The sequence below is a fragment of the Pholis gunnellus genome (assembly GCF_910591455.1).
Source record: "Pholis gunnellus genome assembly, chromosome: 3".
Lineage (NCBI taxonomy): Eukaryota > Metazoa > Chordata > Actinopteri > Perciformes > Pholidae > Pholis > Pholis gunnellus.
In genome coordinates this window covers 5064343-5078882 of record NC_136529.1, presented here as the reverse complement: position 1 = coordinate 5078882, position 14540 = coordinate 5064343, and the positions used below count along the sequence as shown (strand labels likewise).

The window sequence follows — 14540 nt, the reverse complement described above, 5'->3', positions numbered from 1 at the left end:
CAGCTTGCATTGGGCCAAACGCAGGGTCACCAGTCTATCACGGGGCTATCACACACATAAGGCAAATTCCTTTTACAATATTTGATGTAAATCATTTAATGGAATTTAGTTGTAAACCATCTCTTTCACACTAAGAAGGCTGCAGATTGTCCACATGGGCGAGCTGTTTGGTTATTGTCAGAACAGCTATCCTGGAAGAAAGTGAGGAATAGCTGCAGCAGTGATGAGCACCGCCGACGAGCAATATAATAGTTTCTGCAATTTTTAAACTTTGACTACCCACCCACTCACTGACAAATGACCAAGCATATTACTATACACAAAATCAACTTTTCTAGGAGTCAAGGTTTATTTATTGTCATTCTACAACACTGTTTTGCAGCAACACAATGCAAGCTGTTGCAAGCCTTCATGTAATTTGTTTTTTATGGTGGAGTACGGAGGATGAGGTCAGAAGTGAACAGCAGAAGGGTGAACAGGGGTTGGCATTCTCTTTTTAGTATCCTGTGGACTCTGCGCAGGCGCCCCACCTCACTGATATATCACTGATGCTCGGTAGTGTGTCTGTGGTTTATGTTTTGTTTTTTTAATCTTTATTTTACCAGTAAATTACCATTCTGATTCAGAATCTATTTGTTTGAAGCAGTCCTGGCCAAGACAGCTGCATAATACATTTAAATTAAAAGAACAAACAACAGACTCAAAAACAAGAAGTCACACGCGAAAGAAGCAACAGATTTAAATCAAACAGCAAATTACATCCAACAATGACTCAGCAGTTCACACCAAGATGAGGGTGCAAAAACAAAGACAAGAGGTTCGAGGAATGAAGTGTGCAATTTGTCCGCATGACCGAATGTTGCAGTAAGTGATCGTTTTAGGAGTCAGTAGGGAACATAAATAAGGTGGCAGTTTGTGTAATACGTCCTTTCTACAGTTGTATAATAGAGGACAAACCAACTCTCATACAAACTGCAATGATCGTAATTGTAAAGCCGCACGACATACTGAATCTAACATTTTTGAAAAAGATGAACTTGCATGCGTGTATAAAATATCACCTTTTGTACGGCGGATGTTGTTTCCTTGCTGTCTTTGAGTGACTGGGTTTTTTTAAACATGCATTTTAATGCAAAACACTTTGAGTTTACTGTTAAATGAAACGTGCTACATAAATAATATCAAATTATGGTTCAGACCAATGATCATTTGTTTTTCCCCTCCTTTGGGAATCATGCAACATAATGAATCTTATTGTAGTGGTTAAGGCAATATATGTCATGAGCAAAATAAAGTAACATCTTCTCAATTATAGCACCTCCAATGGAAAGTATGTGTTCATGTTAACCACTAAGTGGCAGCATATCACAGCAGTGTCACACGGTGATTAACAAGCCCTCAGCAAACAATAGTGTAATTGTGCTGCTCATCTGGAGTGCACACAGAGTAAACTAATTGCCAAACTCAACCTCAACCATTGTTTGGTACCAGAGATTAAATGAAAGACGTTCAGTGCGTTTCTTGACAAAATACATTTAAAAAAGACCAAGATCAGTAGGAAACAACTGCACAACTGAGACTGAGAAGCATTTAAAGCAGATTTAGCTTCAGCAGTAGCAGGAAAAGCTAAAAACATCTTTGGCTCTACTAAATGGCAGCCAATCAGAGCATAGCAGCATTCCTAATAGGATTCAGCCAAAAACATTCAAACTGTTGAGCCCTGAACATGACGAAGTCAAAGACCAAAGGGCGATGATTTATACAGCGGTGGTGCTGGATTGAGCTGCTGGCTGAGTGACTCGTCACAGCCGAGGGAAACAAGATCCACTGTGTTCGGGTTCCCCCTGCTCACATCAGCAGGTTTACAGTGTGTTCATGTATACTGCACATTTGTTGGAAGCCAGCACTTTACTAGCTGCAGACTTGAATATATACCGTACATTCTTGTGGGAATCTAAGGTGTGTAACTTTCAGTCTCTTTCATTCTTAATGTGTAGCTCTACATTCTGGTTTTAAAGTCTTTGTGTCCAGCATAATCCTTCAATCGTTCTGAGACCGTTTGACTCGACGTGAAAGTAACTAATGTAAGAAATGCAAAATCTAAAGGAGACATATAAAACAATAACTCACTTTTTCAGTGCTCATGCACATACATGTGGGTATGTGGAGCCCCAGCCAACCCACAAACCAAGCCATTCAGATTTGAGTCCTCTTCCTTTGTCACAAGTAGTAGACAAAAAGAAATAAATCAATTATTTGACAATTACCTCTCATCTTGTAAGGAAAGAACCTGCGAGACGTTCAAATCAGATAGTAAAAAGTATAAAATAAATACTCACAATTTTACATAACACAACATATTTACACCATTTGAAGCCCTTGCAGCCTCTCACACTCAACCATTTAACCTTTGACCTTAGCTAAGCCCCTGAGGGTTCAGGGTTTAAGGCTTTAGGCGGGACTGTGGGATTGGGCTTATACCTTTGCAAAGGTGCAGCAACATTTTCTCGCAAACCATTCAGAGCAGACTGGGCTTAGACAGCGGGTGAATACAGGTTTAATTGAATGTTAAAGCATGTAAACATGTTCTGGTCGAAACCCAAAGGTATGACCCTGAAAATGAGCACGATACATCCCCTTTAAAGCAACATTCATTCATTTAGTTCGGCCACCTAAATGAGGGGCTCTCATGTCTGCTCCCATTCATCCGTCCTGGAGATGCAGAACAACATTAATGTGTAACGTGTTTCCGGTCATCGTAAGCATGTCCAACATTCACTCTCCCTTTAGCTCTGTTTGGTCTCCACCTGCCTCTTTAGCTGCTAAATGCTCCGCTATGTTCACCAGGTAGTCGCTAACTGTGTCTGTCGGCCAGTTGTGTGGACAGGTAGAAGTTGTGAGCTGTAAAACAAAATCCATGTGAAATCATGAGGCTGAGGGGAACTGCAGTTAGGTTGTAATTATTACAAGCAGTTTCTTTTAAATTGCACATCGTTTCGGATCCATTATTAAAATAAGGAATTTTGATCAGTGCAGCTTTAAGCTTCTCTTGGGCTGCTTATACATAATAATAAAAGAGAGGGAGGGAAAAAACAATTCATAAATTCCCCCAAATAAGTGTTGAAGGATGGGCTCTAAACTAATCCAATAAAATAAAATATCAAGGTGGCTCTCTGTTCTTCAGTCCTTGTCATGACCAAAGGAAAGAGGCAGTACTGCTCCATTCGTAAAGACAGTTCAGTTCTCTGTCCGACAGTTGTCGGCTACTGTTATTACATTACAGCCTGCGGCCACGTTTCATTCCTCACAGGAAACCCCCTTCTTCCCCCTCCGCCCTCCTGACCCGGCCCACTTTCTCCTCAGACTTCTGCCTCAGCGACGGTTCAAAACAACACGGGACGAATCAGACGAGCGGCCTTCTCTAGACTGCTCCAAAGCCCCGGAATAAGGGCTCCACCGTGTGAGAGCGTAGCGGGGAAGGAGGCAGCGATGCAGATTTCTTTGCTTTGAAGACAGCCCCAGTTTCCTTACGGGTTTTAAACACACCTGGAAAGCACCAACAGACAGAAATTCACAACCTGATACGCGCGCAGATTGAGCTCTAACTTCCTCTGCGCCGTCTGTATGGAGCGGAGAGATAGCAACCACACCGCAGCAGCCAGATCAGTATTGAAAAGTGGTTACAGGATTGAAAGCTAGTGCAGCATTTATTGTGTGCGTGTGCGTGTGTGTGTGGTTATCCTCCCACCCCCTCTGTACTGCAGGTAATTCAGATTGGCGTCATTTCAACGAGACGGTCACTGGATAAAAGTGCTTTTTGGAAAAAAAAACGATACTTCCTGAGGTCAGGAAGCGCGTAAACTAAAAGTGAAATAAAACATTTCTGGTTTATTTCTGGATGAAATGAAGGGTAATTATAATACATTTAAACTACTCTAAGTCTTGCCTTCAATATATTTAAATTTTGTATAAGTGTCATATAATAATAATAATACATTTTATTTATAAAGTGCTTTTCAGAGTACTCAGACACTTTACATTAAAATCATCATATATAAAAGCTATACACTAAAAACATAAAACACACAGTAATGGTCACACATTAAAAGCAGTTTGTACAGTTAAATAACAGAAAGCCTGTTAATGTATCAGGATTTTAAATTATTTTATATATTTCTCAATTATTATAGCTTATGCATTTAACGGCATAATAATCTATATATTTCTCACTGTAGGTTTTTTGAAATATTAGACCTGCACTATTCAGCGTTTTTATATGAGTGACTAACTTTATCTATATATTTACAAACAGACCTGAATGAATCCGAACGAGGTCTGTAAACTACAAGTAGTCTACAGATCGAATCTAACAGGAAGTAACTGTTTCTTTGACTTCCTGTTTATTCTTTGAAGGCGGCTGTAAACTGTCCGATTTGACCGCAGTCTTTTTGCTGCTGCCGCCTGCTCTCGTCTACTTTCCAGGCGAGGGTCAGGTCATCTCGAACTAGCTTATTAAAACGCTGTTACTTGGCGGAAGCCCGGCGGCGTTAAAGGTAAACAGAGGACGGCACATGGGGCCTTAGTCTCTTAGTGCAACCCCTCTCACATACACCTAGCCATTTGATCCATCGTTAATGTACCAATACACCTTTTCCACTTTCTCACATTTGCGTATTAACCCTGAAAAATGTACGTAAGTCCCATTCTGCCCTCGTAATCACGGTAACCGTTCTCTTCGGTGAGCATCCCTCAAAATGACAACAAAGCGAAGCACTTTCAATTTTTTTGCTTTTTTTATTTTTGCAAATAGGAAAATAGCATATCTGGTATTCCAAAAACAAAAACAAACATAAAAATGAAACCCTGCCTGTGTTCAACCAGATACACAGGCGGGACTGAGAGAGAAGCAGAGAAGAGGAATACACGATTAGGGAATACAGGTCTGGATGTAGGTCAGTAGAAGCAGCCTGGGGAGGCTCAGACACAAAGACAGCACCGGTTCAGACAGATCAACACGTCTGTCTGCTTTGAACAGGTTTCGACAGCGCTAAGCGTGGTTGTTGCATTATATCAACAGGAGTGAAACCTAACGTATCCATATTGCTAAGAGACAGAGATGTGAGGGTGGTGGCCGTGTGCTACATGCAGAAGTGCTCTACTTTTGGGTTCAATCCAAAAAAACAAACAAGCACCAATGTTGGTTAGTTAAGGTTGCCGGTGGCCTAAACGGTTTTGTAGAAGCACGTGTCTGCTGGAGACGATCCGGTTATGTGAATGCGCCGCGCTTTCGGCTACGCGGCCTCTTTGTGTGAAGCACTGGTAGCTTAGCATGTGTTGAGATCAAAGAGGAAGTCATAATAGCGACTGACTAACCTTCCTTAGAACATTTTTTTTTGGGGCATTTTACGGTTCCAAAACATGATATGGAACTGCCATAAGAGCACAATGACTTGTTTCTCACCTTCCACTAACGCAAGTGCACTTGAGACCAGCAGACTCATCTTAATGGTTTGTGAATGACCGGAATCAGTCTGACATTCCACAGATTGATCACGCTACAATCAAAAAACCTCTCCGGCAACACGACAATAGCTTAATGCACTGATTAAAAAATCCTCACTGATAAAAAACAAAAACAAAAAACATCTCTATAAAAGCTATAAGCTGTACATGTTATCGTTGTCCTTTATGTCCAGTACACATTACAATGACTAATGCTAAAACAGATGATTGAGTAGATGTTAGCTGCCTTCCCAGCTGTTTAAAACGATTAGCTTTTCTTGCTGCTATATCTGACAGAGACACGTTTTACAGTAGCTGCTACTGTAAATGAGAGAGAGCAGTGTTTTCACATCACTTCTGCACCGTCGAGCCAAAGTACAACGTATGGGCCGAGTACTTTTCTAGCCAACGTAAGTCGGCTGCACAATGATTCAGAGAGAATTTCAGACAACAAAGAGCTTATAAACTGTCACGCACTCTGAGCGTTGTTTTCATGCTCTCGAGAGGGCCAGAACAGGGTTTTCTGGTTTGGCGGGCCCCCGGTTCAGGAATCACAGTTAAATAAGAGCAGTCATATGATAACAGTAGGATCAAGTGAGGTTTGGTTTCGTGATACGGACAAAAGGCATCAATAGAGATTAGTGCGTACTGGGGCTGTGAAAAAAAGGCATACGGGTCAAAAAACAGTGGTGGATTACGACTGGACGAATGCAACGAAGGCCTGGGTCGGGTGCATAATAATTTGGCCAAACTGTGAGGAGACCCACAATTCTAGTCCGACAGAAAACAACGCCTCGGCATTTGCTCCGAAGCATCGAGAGTCACACCTTTCTTTCAGAGCGAACCGTTACTCTGAAAAGAAGTCTTTTTGCTGCTTTAATCACAATTTCACACTCGCAGCGATTGGCTGTCACGTGATCCCGTCCATACGATTAGAACTCATTCAATAAATGTGATTCTTTTGTTTCTCTACTTTCAGAACGTACCAAAAAAAGGAAGCTCTCTCCGTGTGGACCCTGAAGTTTGACTTTAGGAAGAAGGGCAATCACAAAAGTAGAAAGGAGGGGAGGGGGGGGGGGGGGGGGGGGGTTACAGAATTACAGACGCTCCTGTTGCTGGTTGCCACCCTACGCCTACAGCACCTGGTAGCTTGGTAACAGTAGTGCAAGCAGTGGTTGCAAGATGGGCCTCTGTAAGACTGTAAATGTGTGAAGGCCAGGAAATCCACTTCCAGCTGACCTTTTCCTGAGGTGGCTGCTCAGTATGCGACGAGCTGCTGCTCAGAAAGGATCAGCGAAAGATTAACAGCGGGGAGGAGAGAAATATGTGTGGAAAAAAACGGCCACCGGCCTTTCACCATTCTTCTGAAAGTTCTGCTCGTGAAAGCACCAAAAGTCCTGAGGGAGACCCGGACCCCCCCCCCCCGGGTGGGGTGTGCAGGACGTACGTGGCTGAAGGCGTCTCACACAGTGGCTCTGATAATCCTGCTGGGCCTGGAGCTGCGGTGGACCTTCGTGTGTTTGGACAAGTGGTCGCTGCGGGCGAACTTCTTCTCGCACAGGGAGCACTCGTAGGGCTTGACGCCGGAGTGGGAGCGCCGGTGGCGGGACAGCTCGTCGGATCGGGAAAACCTGGCGACACAAGAGCGGGGAGTGTGGAGTGAGGAACGCGGCAACAAAAGAGAGACCCCCTCATTGGCCCACTGGCTAATTTATCTATCGACGATGAGAACGCCAGTGTCCATGTTACCTACGTGAGCTAATCTGGGTTTCATGGGTATGGCTAGGAGTCCTAGACCCACAAAGTGAATACTGCTTTGGACCCCTGTTAAATAATACTAACAGTAGGCTTTTTGAGGACCCCTAGGCTGAGGCAGAATAGTCTTTTTTTTGCTTCAGACAGGTTCAGTGTATCTGCTTTAGCATAGGGTACACTGGAAATGAAATAAGGCCATTCCACAATTTCTTGCCGCAGGACTGTTTAAAGCGGCGCACCATGCGGGCGCCGATAACATCCCCCGTTTAATGGTACACTACGGATAAATTGAAAACATCCACAAACAACATCTGGAGTGCAGTCGGATGCTCTTAGCAACATGTTTGTCTTTCCTTAAGACCTTATGAACTCTCACTCACTACTTTCGGCTGACATTTTCCGTAAAGGTCGAGGAAAGTAGTCAGGAAAGGTCTTTTACTATTAGACCGCAGAATCATCATTTTTGACCTACTGGTTTCACCAACGCTATATTGTGTGCACGATGTAATGCCCTCAAATGTTCCCTGAATGGAATGAAAAAAGTTGATTGAATGTACACTTCTAAAAGTTAAGTTCGCAATTATTTTTTTTTGCACAATTAGTGACATTTATCAGAAAGATAACAGAGAAATAAAAAAAAAGATAATCAAAATAACTTTGGATGCTGTTACCGGTCTGCTGACACTCATTATAGCGTTAGCATAGGGCTGAGAGACAATGATAGGAAACATTTGGCTTCTATGTTTTTTACTACTTAGTGGGAATGGAAGTGTTCAGACCAACGTCAGCGCTGGGTGAAGAATAATCAATGAGCCCGCCAGTGAAAGAAGGGAACTGGCAAAACAATGCACGGTCGTCTGGCAAACTTTCGGCGCTACTCAATGCAACATTATCCAGGAAGCCAGAGTATTACATTCTAAACAGCAGAGTTTTGGTTTCTGATAACCCTTCATATTTATAGATCTATTACTCCGACTGGACTCTCTGGATCGTGACTCATAAGCTCACCACTACCCTCCAATGCAGCCTCTAGCATCAACCAGTGGGGAAATCCCCTGAAAAGGTGGCGTAGTCCTTTAATCTTAAACTTAGTATTTACTGTTAAACCTGGTACGGTACACATACCTCCAGCCGCACTCGGGCCAGCTGCACGTGTAGGGTTTCTCGCCCGTGTGCCGGCGGAAGTGAGCTTTCAGGTGGCTGCTCTTGGTGTACATCTTCCCGCAGCCTGGGTGAGAGCACTTGTGGACCCTCTCCGTAGGCGGCAGTCTGGTCACCCGGGGGGCCACGGCCTTCAACAGGCCCTGGCCCCCGATCCCGGTCACGCCCGTGATCTCTAGAGTCCTCATAGTGATGGGCAGCGGGGCGATCTTCACGTACTTCTGGTCAGCCAATTTGCCATCTCCGCTGTGTATCGATAACCAGGCTGCGTGGGCGGAGGGCACCTGCGGGGCCAGCAGGGTGAGGTTTTGTCCGGTTGCACCCTGGAGCCCCATGATCAGATGAGTAAGCCAAATGCCACTTTGGGCCCCGGGCGGGGAGCCCACCGGGGTCGGCGGCTGGGCCACAGGTAGGGGCTGGAGCTGGAGGACCAGCGGACCACCCAGGACCATTGGCGGGGTTACGGTGGAAGACGAGGAGTTAGCTCGGGCAGAGGGGGAAAGGTCAGCGGGCCTGGGGCTCTTTTGTTCGTTCTGAGGGGTGTTTGAAGTGCAATGAGAGGCTGGACTAGTCCCTGGGTCACTACAAGTGTCTGAGGAAGCAGCTGGGGGCGCAGTGGAGGACAGGGAGCCACTGCATGGTAGAGGGGAGGCCTCCTCTTTCGGGGCCAGTAGCCCCTCTTTGACCAGTTCCATCTTTTCCCTCAAGAACTCCTCTATGTCCTCCAGGGTCGGGGAGAACGGGGAAGAGGGTTGGAAAGGGAAGTGCGGAAGCTTCGGCTCTTGGCTCGGCGGCTCCGCTTCTCCCTCCACCCCGAGGAAAATATGCAGACTCGCCCCATCGTCGTAGTCTTCGTCGTCCTCCTCATCTTCCTCCTCCTCCTCCTCTCCGGGGCTGAAGCCGCGCAAAGCCCCCATCGCCACGGCCTCGGGGCTGTCGCAGGAGGCCAAGCTGCCCCCCTCGCTGCGGGCTCCGTCTCCCAGGCCGAGGGAGAACAGGCTGCTGCTGCTGCTGCTGTCCCTGAACAGGTCATTCTCCAAGCTCAGCGGTCTGCTGCTGAGAGACACCATTGATCCGGGCCGAATGCGGAAGAGAGGATGTTGAGGAAACACTATCCAGGAGGTGGGATCACAAAAAACCTGCAAGGGCAACATTGAGATTGGATTTTATTACCCAGCAGAAAGTGAGAAAGCATGAAGAGCTATTTACCTCAAGGACTTTAAACTGTACAGGTGCCTCTGGCAGAAATAAGAAGTAACTTATTCTACAGGCAAGTGGTTCTCTAAATTTTCTATTTTGCTTACTTCCACTTTGATACAAAAGTATATTCTTTTTTAAACCATAAATAAGGGGTTGGGTTGAAATCACAATGCTGATAAGAATATTTGGCAATACCGACACAATACAACAATAATACATTTTAATGTAGCAAATGTTGGCAATCACATACAAAGTAGTCATGTACAATGTATCATCATCTCACAATGTAACACAGCCTTTTACTATCTGTGTTCAGGTTTGTGGTAATTTGATAAAATACAACTTTATCTAGAAATAAAAATGTGGGTTTTTTTGATTTGGTAATCGATCATTTATGCCTAGAGTTAGTAGTGTACTTTAGTGGTGCATATATCGTTAACAAATGTGCAATGAATCGGATCATCAAAACCAATGGACATATAGAGAACCGGGGGCTTTTGTGGCCCTGAGAGGCTGGGGGGCCCCAGAATAGTTGCCCATTCTGCCAGTTGGTAATCCAGCCTTGAACCAGCTCTACCTCGAGTTAGAGCCGGACCACTTCAGTTTGACATTAGATATCACAGTTTTATTTTCAAACATTGAAGCGGTTGCCCCTGAGCCTTCTATAATTCACTTTATTAAAAAACTGACATTTTTATCTGTGGGCCACAATAATCTCTAAAATCTTCTAGCACTGGTCTGGTACCGTTTAGTGCCAGTGGTTATCTCACTAAATATACATATGTAGCCTATATAAAGTGAGGCAGTGGTAGAAATTCAAAAAGTTACTGAAATTAAACTTTAATTAAAGGCAAATAATTTGGTGATGTAAGTTACGCATATTTGAAGTGAATGTGTAGTTTGCTGGGCGACCCCTGGCAGCGTGACCTCACACTGGAAAACAAATAGATCTGACACCGCCGAGGAACTCCTATGGAACTATGTCGAGCGGATGGTTGTTGCCGCTGTCAGACCGCCGGGCACATGTTGCAGCAGGGCCTCGCACTTCACGCGGTGCGCGAGCATGGCGCAGGGTAAACACGGCCCGCGCTGACGCGCCCCACGAGCCGTGTTTGTTCAGAGCCGAACGGGCTCGAAAGCGGAACAAAATCTAAAATAAACTGCGAGAAGAAGGAGCGGTCGGGAACATGGCAACCCGCCTTGAATACAAGTGCGCCAGCATAGGAATACACGAGTTTCAAGTTCGGCTGGGTCAAAAGAAATGCTCTATTTATACTCCTCCGTCACTCCGGACGAGCCGAGCAGTTGCACCCCGGACATTTGGCTCGACCTACCGTGTGCAGTTCGGAAGAGGTTCGGTCGGAGGAAAAAGCAGCGCCGTCGACGGGCTCGTTATGTATGCATATAGTTCCTGTTTTCTTTTTTTTCCTCCCTCCGTCGTGTTATTGTCGTAGCACGCTCACATCCCGTCCTTGCCACGGGTCCATGTTGGCATTCCTCTTTTTCCCAGCGTCACGTGACAGCATTGCTGCACAACTCGGAGGCACGGGTCCCGCTCCGCGACTCCCATTGGCCGCGCGCGGCGGAGGCTCGCCCTAAAAGGGGCGCTCCGATTGGTTGCCGCTCGATAAATTCTGACTGCCATGTGTTGATGGAGGAGATCGCGTTACAGCGACTGAACACGGTACAGTGTGGCCCTTTCTTTTCGGCGGCGTTCGCGGTCCAGAGGCGGTGGTGGACAAAACAATGTAAACCCCGTGTAATGCAACAGTTTACCATTTTTTCTATCAGGACAGCTTCAGTGCTCTTTGTCCTGCATCCAGCAAACCTGCAGTTGTTGTTCCTGAGAAGAAAGGAGGAGGGAATCTGACAAATGCGAAAGAAACGACACTTGAATATACTACAGTGTGTGTGTGTGTGTGTGTGCGCGCGTGCGTGCGCTGGCCATTATACTTCACACTTTTGACTTTCCTCCATCTTGACTGAGTTATTCAGGAAGTGTCCACGGATGTAGAAAAATGTTTTCAAAAATATCTACATTCAAGTGTGCACGAGAGTGTGGTGCACCGTGTGTTTTCCATGCTTACTTTTTCCATTTTTCTCTCTTCGTCAAGTTAATAAACTACTCCAAAATGTTTTGCATAGTCCAATGTTAGCCTAACAGGCTGTGTTTTTGCAAAGTGCTTGGATTTCTGTTAACAGGAACTCCAACACGTGATAACAAGGCGCCTATGTTGGTTCCTGTTACGTGTCACTTTCCTTAGAAGATACAACCAGTCCAACCCGTCCGGTCAAACAAGACAGTGGATCATGCATCGCTGTTTGATGTAGAGCTCGTTGCCTTGATCTTTGCCATGGACCATCATTGGCTTCTTTGCGAGGTGCATTGTTCGGACTACAGCTGCAGAACGCCTGCTCTGTTTGCCAATGACAACAGGAAAGACAACGTCACAGTAATTCGGGTTGGGACGAATGACGTGTGGATAAAAGCTTGTGACTGTGTCTCGCCTGGGACAAGTAATGTAATCATCTTCTCCGGGCTTCTGCCAATGACATTTCTTCTGGAAACAGAGATTACTATTATTAAAGATAAATGTTCTGTGACTCGAGTACAAAAAGTATAACTTGAGTTTTCTATTGCTGGAGCACAGAAAATAATTAAGATGTAGCTGAACATGGAAAACTATCAAAACAATATTTTAATTTGTCTTCAAAAGAATCCAAAGTACTAAAAATGAATTTACATCCGACAATCTCCTCAAGACTGCATGACTGGCCTACCACAGTATCCTCACTAGTCTCCTCCCTTTGGGAGAACCTCTATTATTCATACACCACAATGAACTGTCTAAAGTACAAAGGTGCTGTAAGAAACATCCTGCTGCCGGTCCGTTATACAAAGGGGCCCTCTGGTGGTTCAGCAGAGCCACACAAAGATAACTCCAGACGGTAAATCTTAACACCAAAAAATGTGCGGAAGAAACGGCAAGCTTGTGTCTGAATCCAGTGGAATCACATTATTTATTGAAAACCTCAAAGTAATCTACACATTTTCTAGAAATCTATGTCACGGTTTAAAAACAATAATCCATGAATTCACTTCTCTTATTTCTTCCACTAAATATATATACAAGAAGTCCTGGTGAACCAAACAAAAAAGTGATTATTATAGTAATGTATGGTTAAACGCTGTGTTATACATGTGACAGACTTATCCAATAGATGTGTGCCTCGTGGCCCAGCGTGCACAGCTCAGCAGCCCGTTTAAACTCCAGAGATGTCAACCGTTGGATACGTTAAAAATAAAGAAATGAATGAAATGAAATAATAAAATATATATATATATATATATGACGCTCTATGTGGCATAATCGCGGTGGGGGCGAAGGAGGAAGTGAGGTGAGGTAATCACCCAGGAGGCCGATGTTCATGTCCAGTCTGAAACCAAACGTCAACATTGACTTGTTTTAACTCATGTTAAAATCAACAGGACCGTTTGTTATATTACTATATTATATTACTATAAAACAATACTTATTTCAACCCAAACCACACATTTTTACAACATGGAAACAAGTAGTTTGGTTGCCTTAAACCTAACCAAGTTGTTTCCTGTGAACACAGAAGTTTCTTTTGAAAAGGCAGCGTATGCACGTAACGAGCCAACACGTGCCAAACTGACGCTAGAGGGGCACGTAGAGCGTCGTAGTGTGAAGCGTATAGGGCCACTGAACAAGCTGCATTATTCCAGATAGTGTTGCTGTGGAAGACGAGCTGACAAGTGGAGTTGATATAAAACATAGTGCCAGAGGTGAGGGTGTAGAGAGATTAGTTTTTAAAGGATATCTTAGTCATGGCCCTTGATCCAGATGAGTAACAGAATAACCAGTAGAACTCCAAACAAGTTGGCTTTTCTTCAAAGGTTCTATCAGTTAATAAGTTTCATTCAGTTCTTCCATGCTGGCTCTAACTGATCCTCCATAGCAGCCAAAGAGAGCCTACGGTGAGAGGACGATCAGCATAATGCGCCGCAGAGGGAGTGTCAAGACTCCAGTGTGGTTTCTTAGCAACAGGACACAGCAGGATATTGCTCCCATACAAGAATATATAAAAAAAACACTCACTTCATACATGAACATTGCTTGATTTTTATCCACAATGCATAGTTTGGACTGCGACGAAAGCGGCGCATTCATCCGCATCTCATTACTGTGCCTTGAGAACGCAGTCAGAAACCTTAAAACACAACCCGTCCCTGAGAAGAAGAACGAGGCGGTAACTGTAACTAGTTCAGCACCAGAGGTGATGTGCTACTGCATATTTCTACATATATTTCCTCTGATGGTGTTGCTGATGGAGAGATTGGTGAGTGCTGGAGGTCGGCGTGGCTGTAGACGACCCTGGTGGAGCAGAAAAACACCAGCAGGCTGAAGCAGCATGAAGCAGTAGCAGGCTGAAGCAGCAGCAGCATGAAGCAGCAGCAGCATGAAGCAGCATGAAGCAGCAGCAGCATGAAGCAGCAGCAGGCTGAAGCAGCATGAAGCAGCAGCAGGCTGAAGCAGCAGCAGCATGAAGCAGCAGCAGCATGAAGCAGCATGAAGCAGCAGCAGGCTGAAGCAGCAGCAGCATGAAGCAGCATGAAGCAGCAGCAGCATGAAGCAGCAGCAGGCTGAAGCAGCATGAAGCAGCAGCAGGCTGAAGCAGCAGCAGCATGAAGCAGCATGAAGCAGCAGCAGGCGGAGGCCATCTTCACGCTCTTAAGCCAGTTGCACTATTGAGCCGAGGCACATTGCCAGCAACACCTGCAGGAAATACAGAATGGCATTTTAAAATGGATGATGTGGTTAAAGGCCTAGTCGATCGTCTCCTTTGCAATACAATGTTGAAGACTTTCATTCAGTTATAGAGAATTGTCTGAAATG

At 44.9% G+C, this 14540-nt stretch overlaps 1 protein-coding gene across 1 annotated transcript; it reads right to left on the bottom strand.

Annotated features, from left to right (window-relative positions):
* Positions 1 to 4827: 4827 nt before the first annotated feature.
* On the bottom strand, positions 4828 to 11112 carry LOC306715709 (Krueppel-like factor 15). Its single transcript, XM_079186161.1, has 3 exons — positions 10953 to 11112; positions 8383 to 9557; positions 4828 to 7133 (listed from the first exon to the last, which is right to left on the bottom strand). Exons 2-3 carry the CDS (start codon positions 9486 to 9488, stop codon positions 6965 to 6967), a joined length of 1275 nt encoding a protein of 424 aa, XP_079042287.1. The 5' UTR covers positions 9489 to 9557; positions 10953 to 11112; the 3' UTR covers positions 4828 to 6964.
* Positions 11113 to 14540: the final 3428 nt, after the last annotated feature.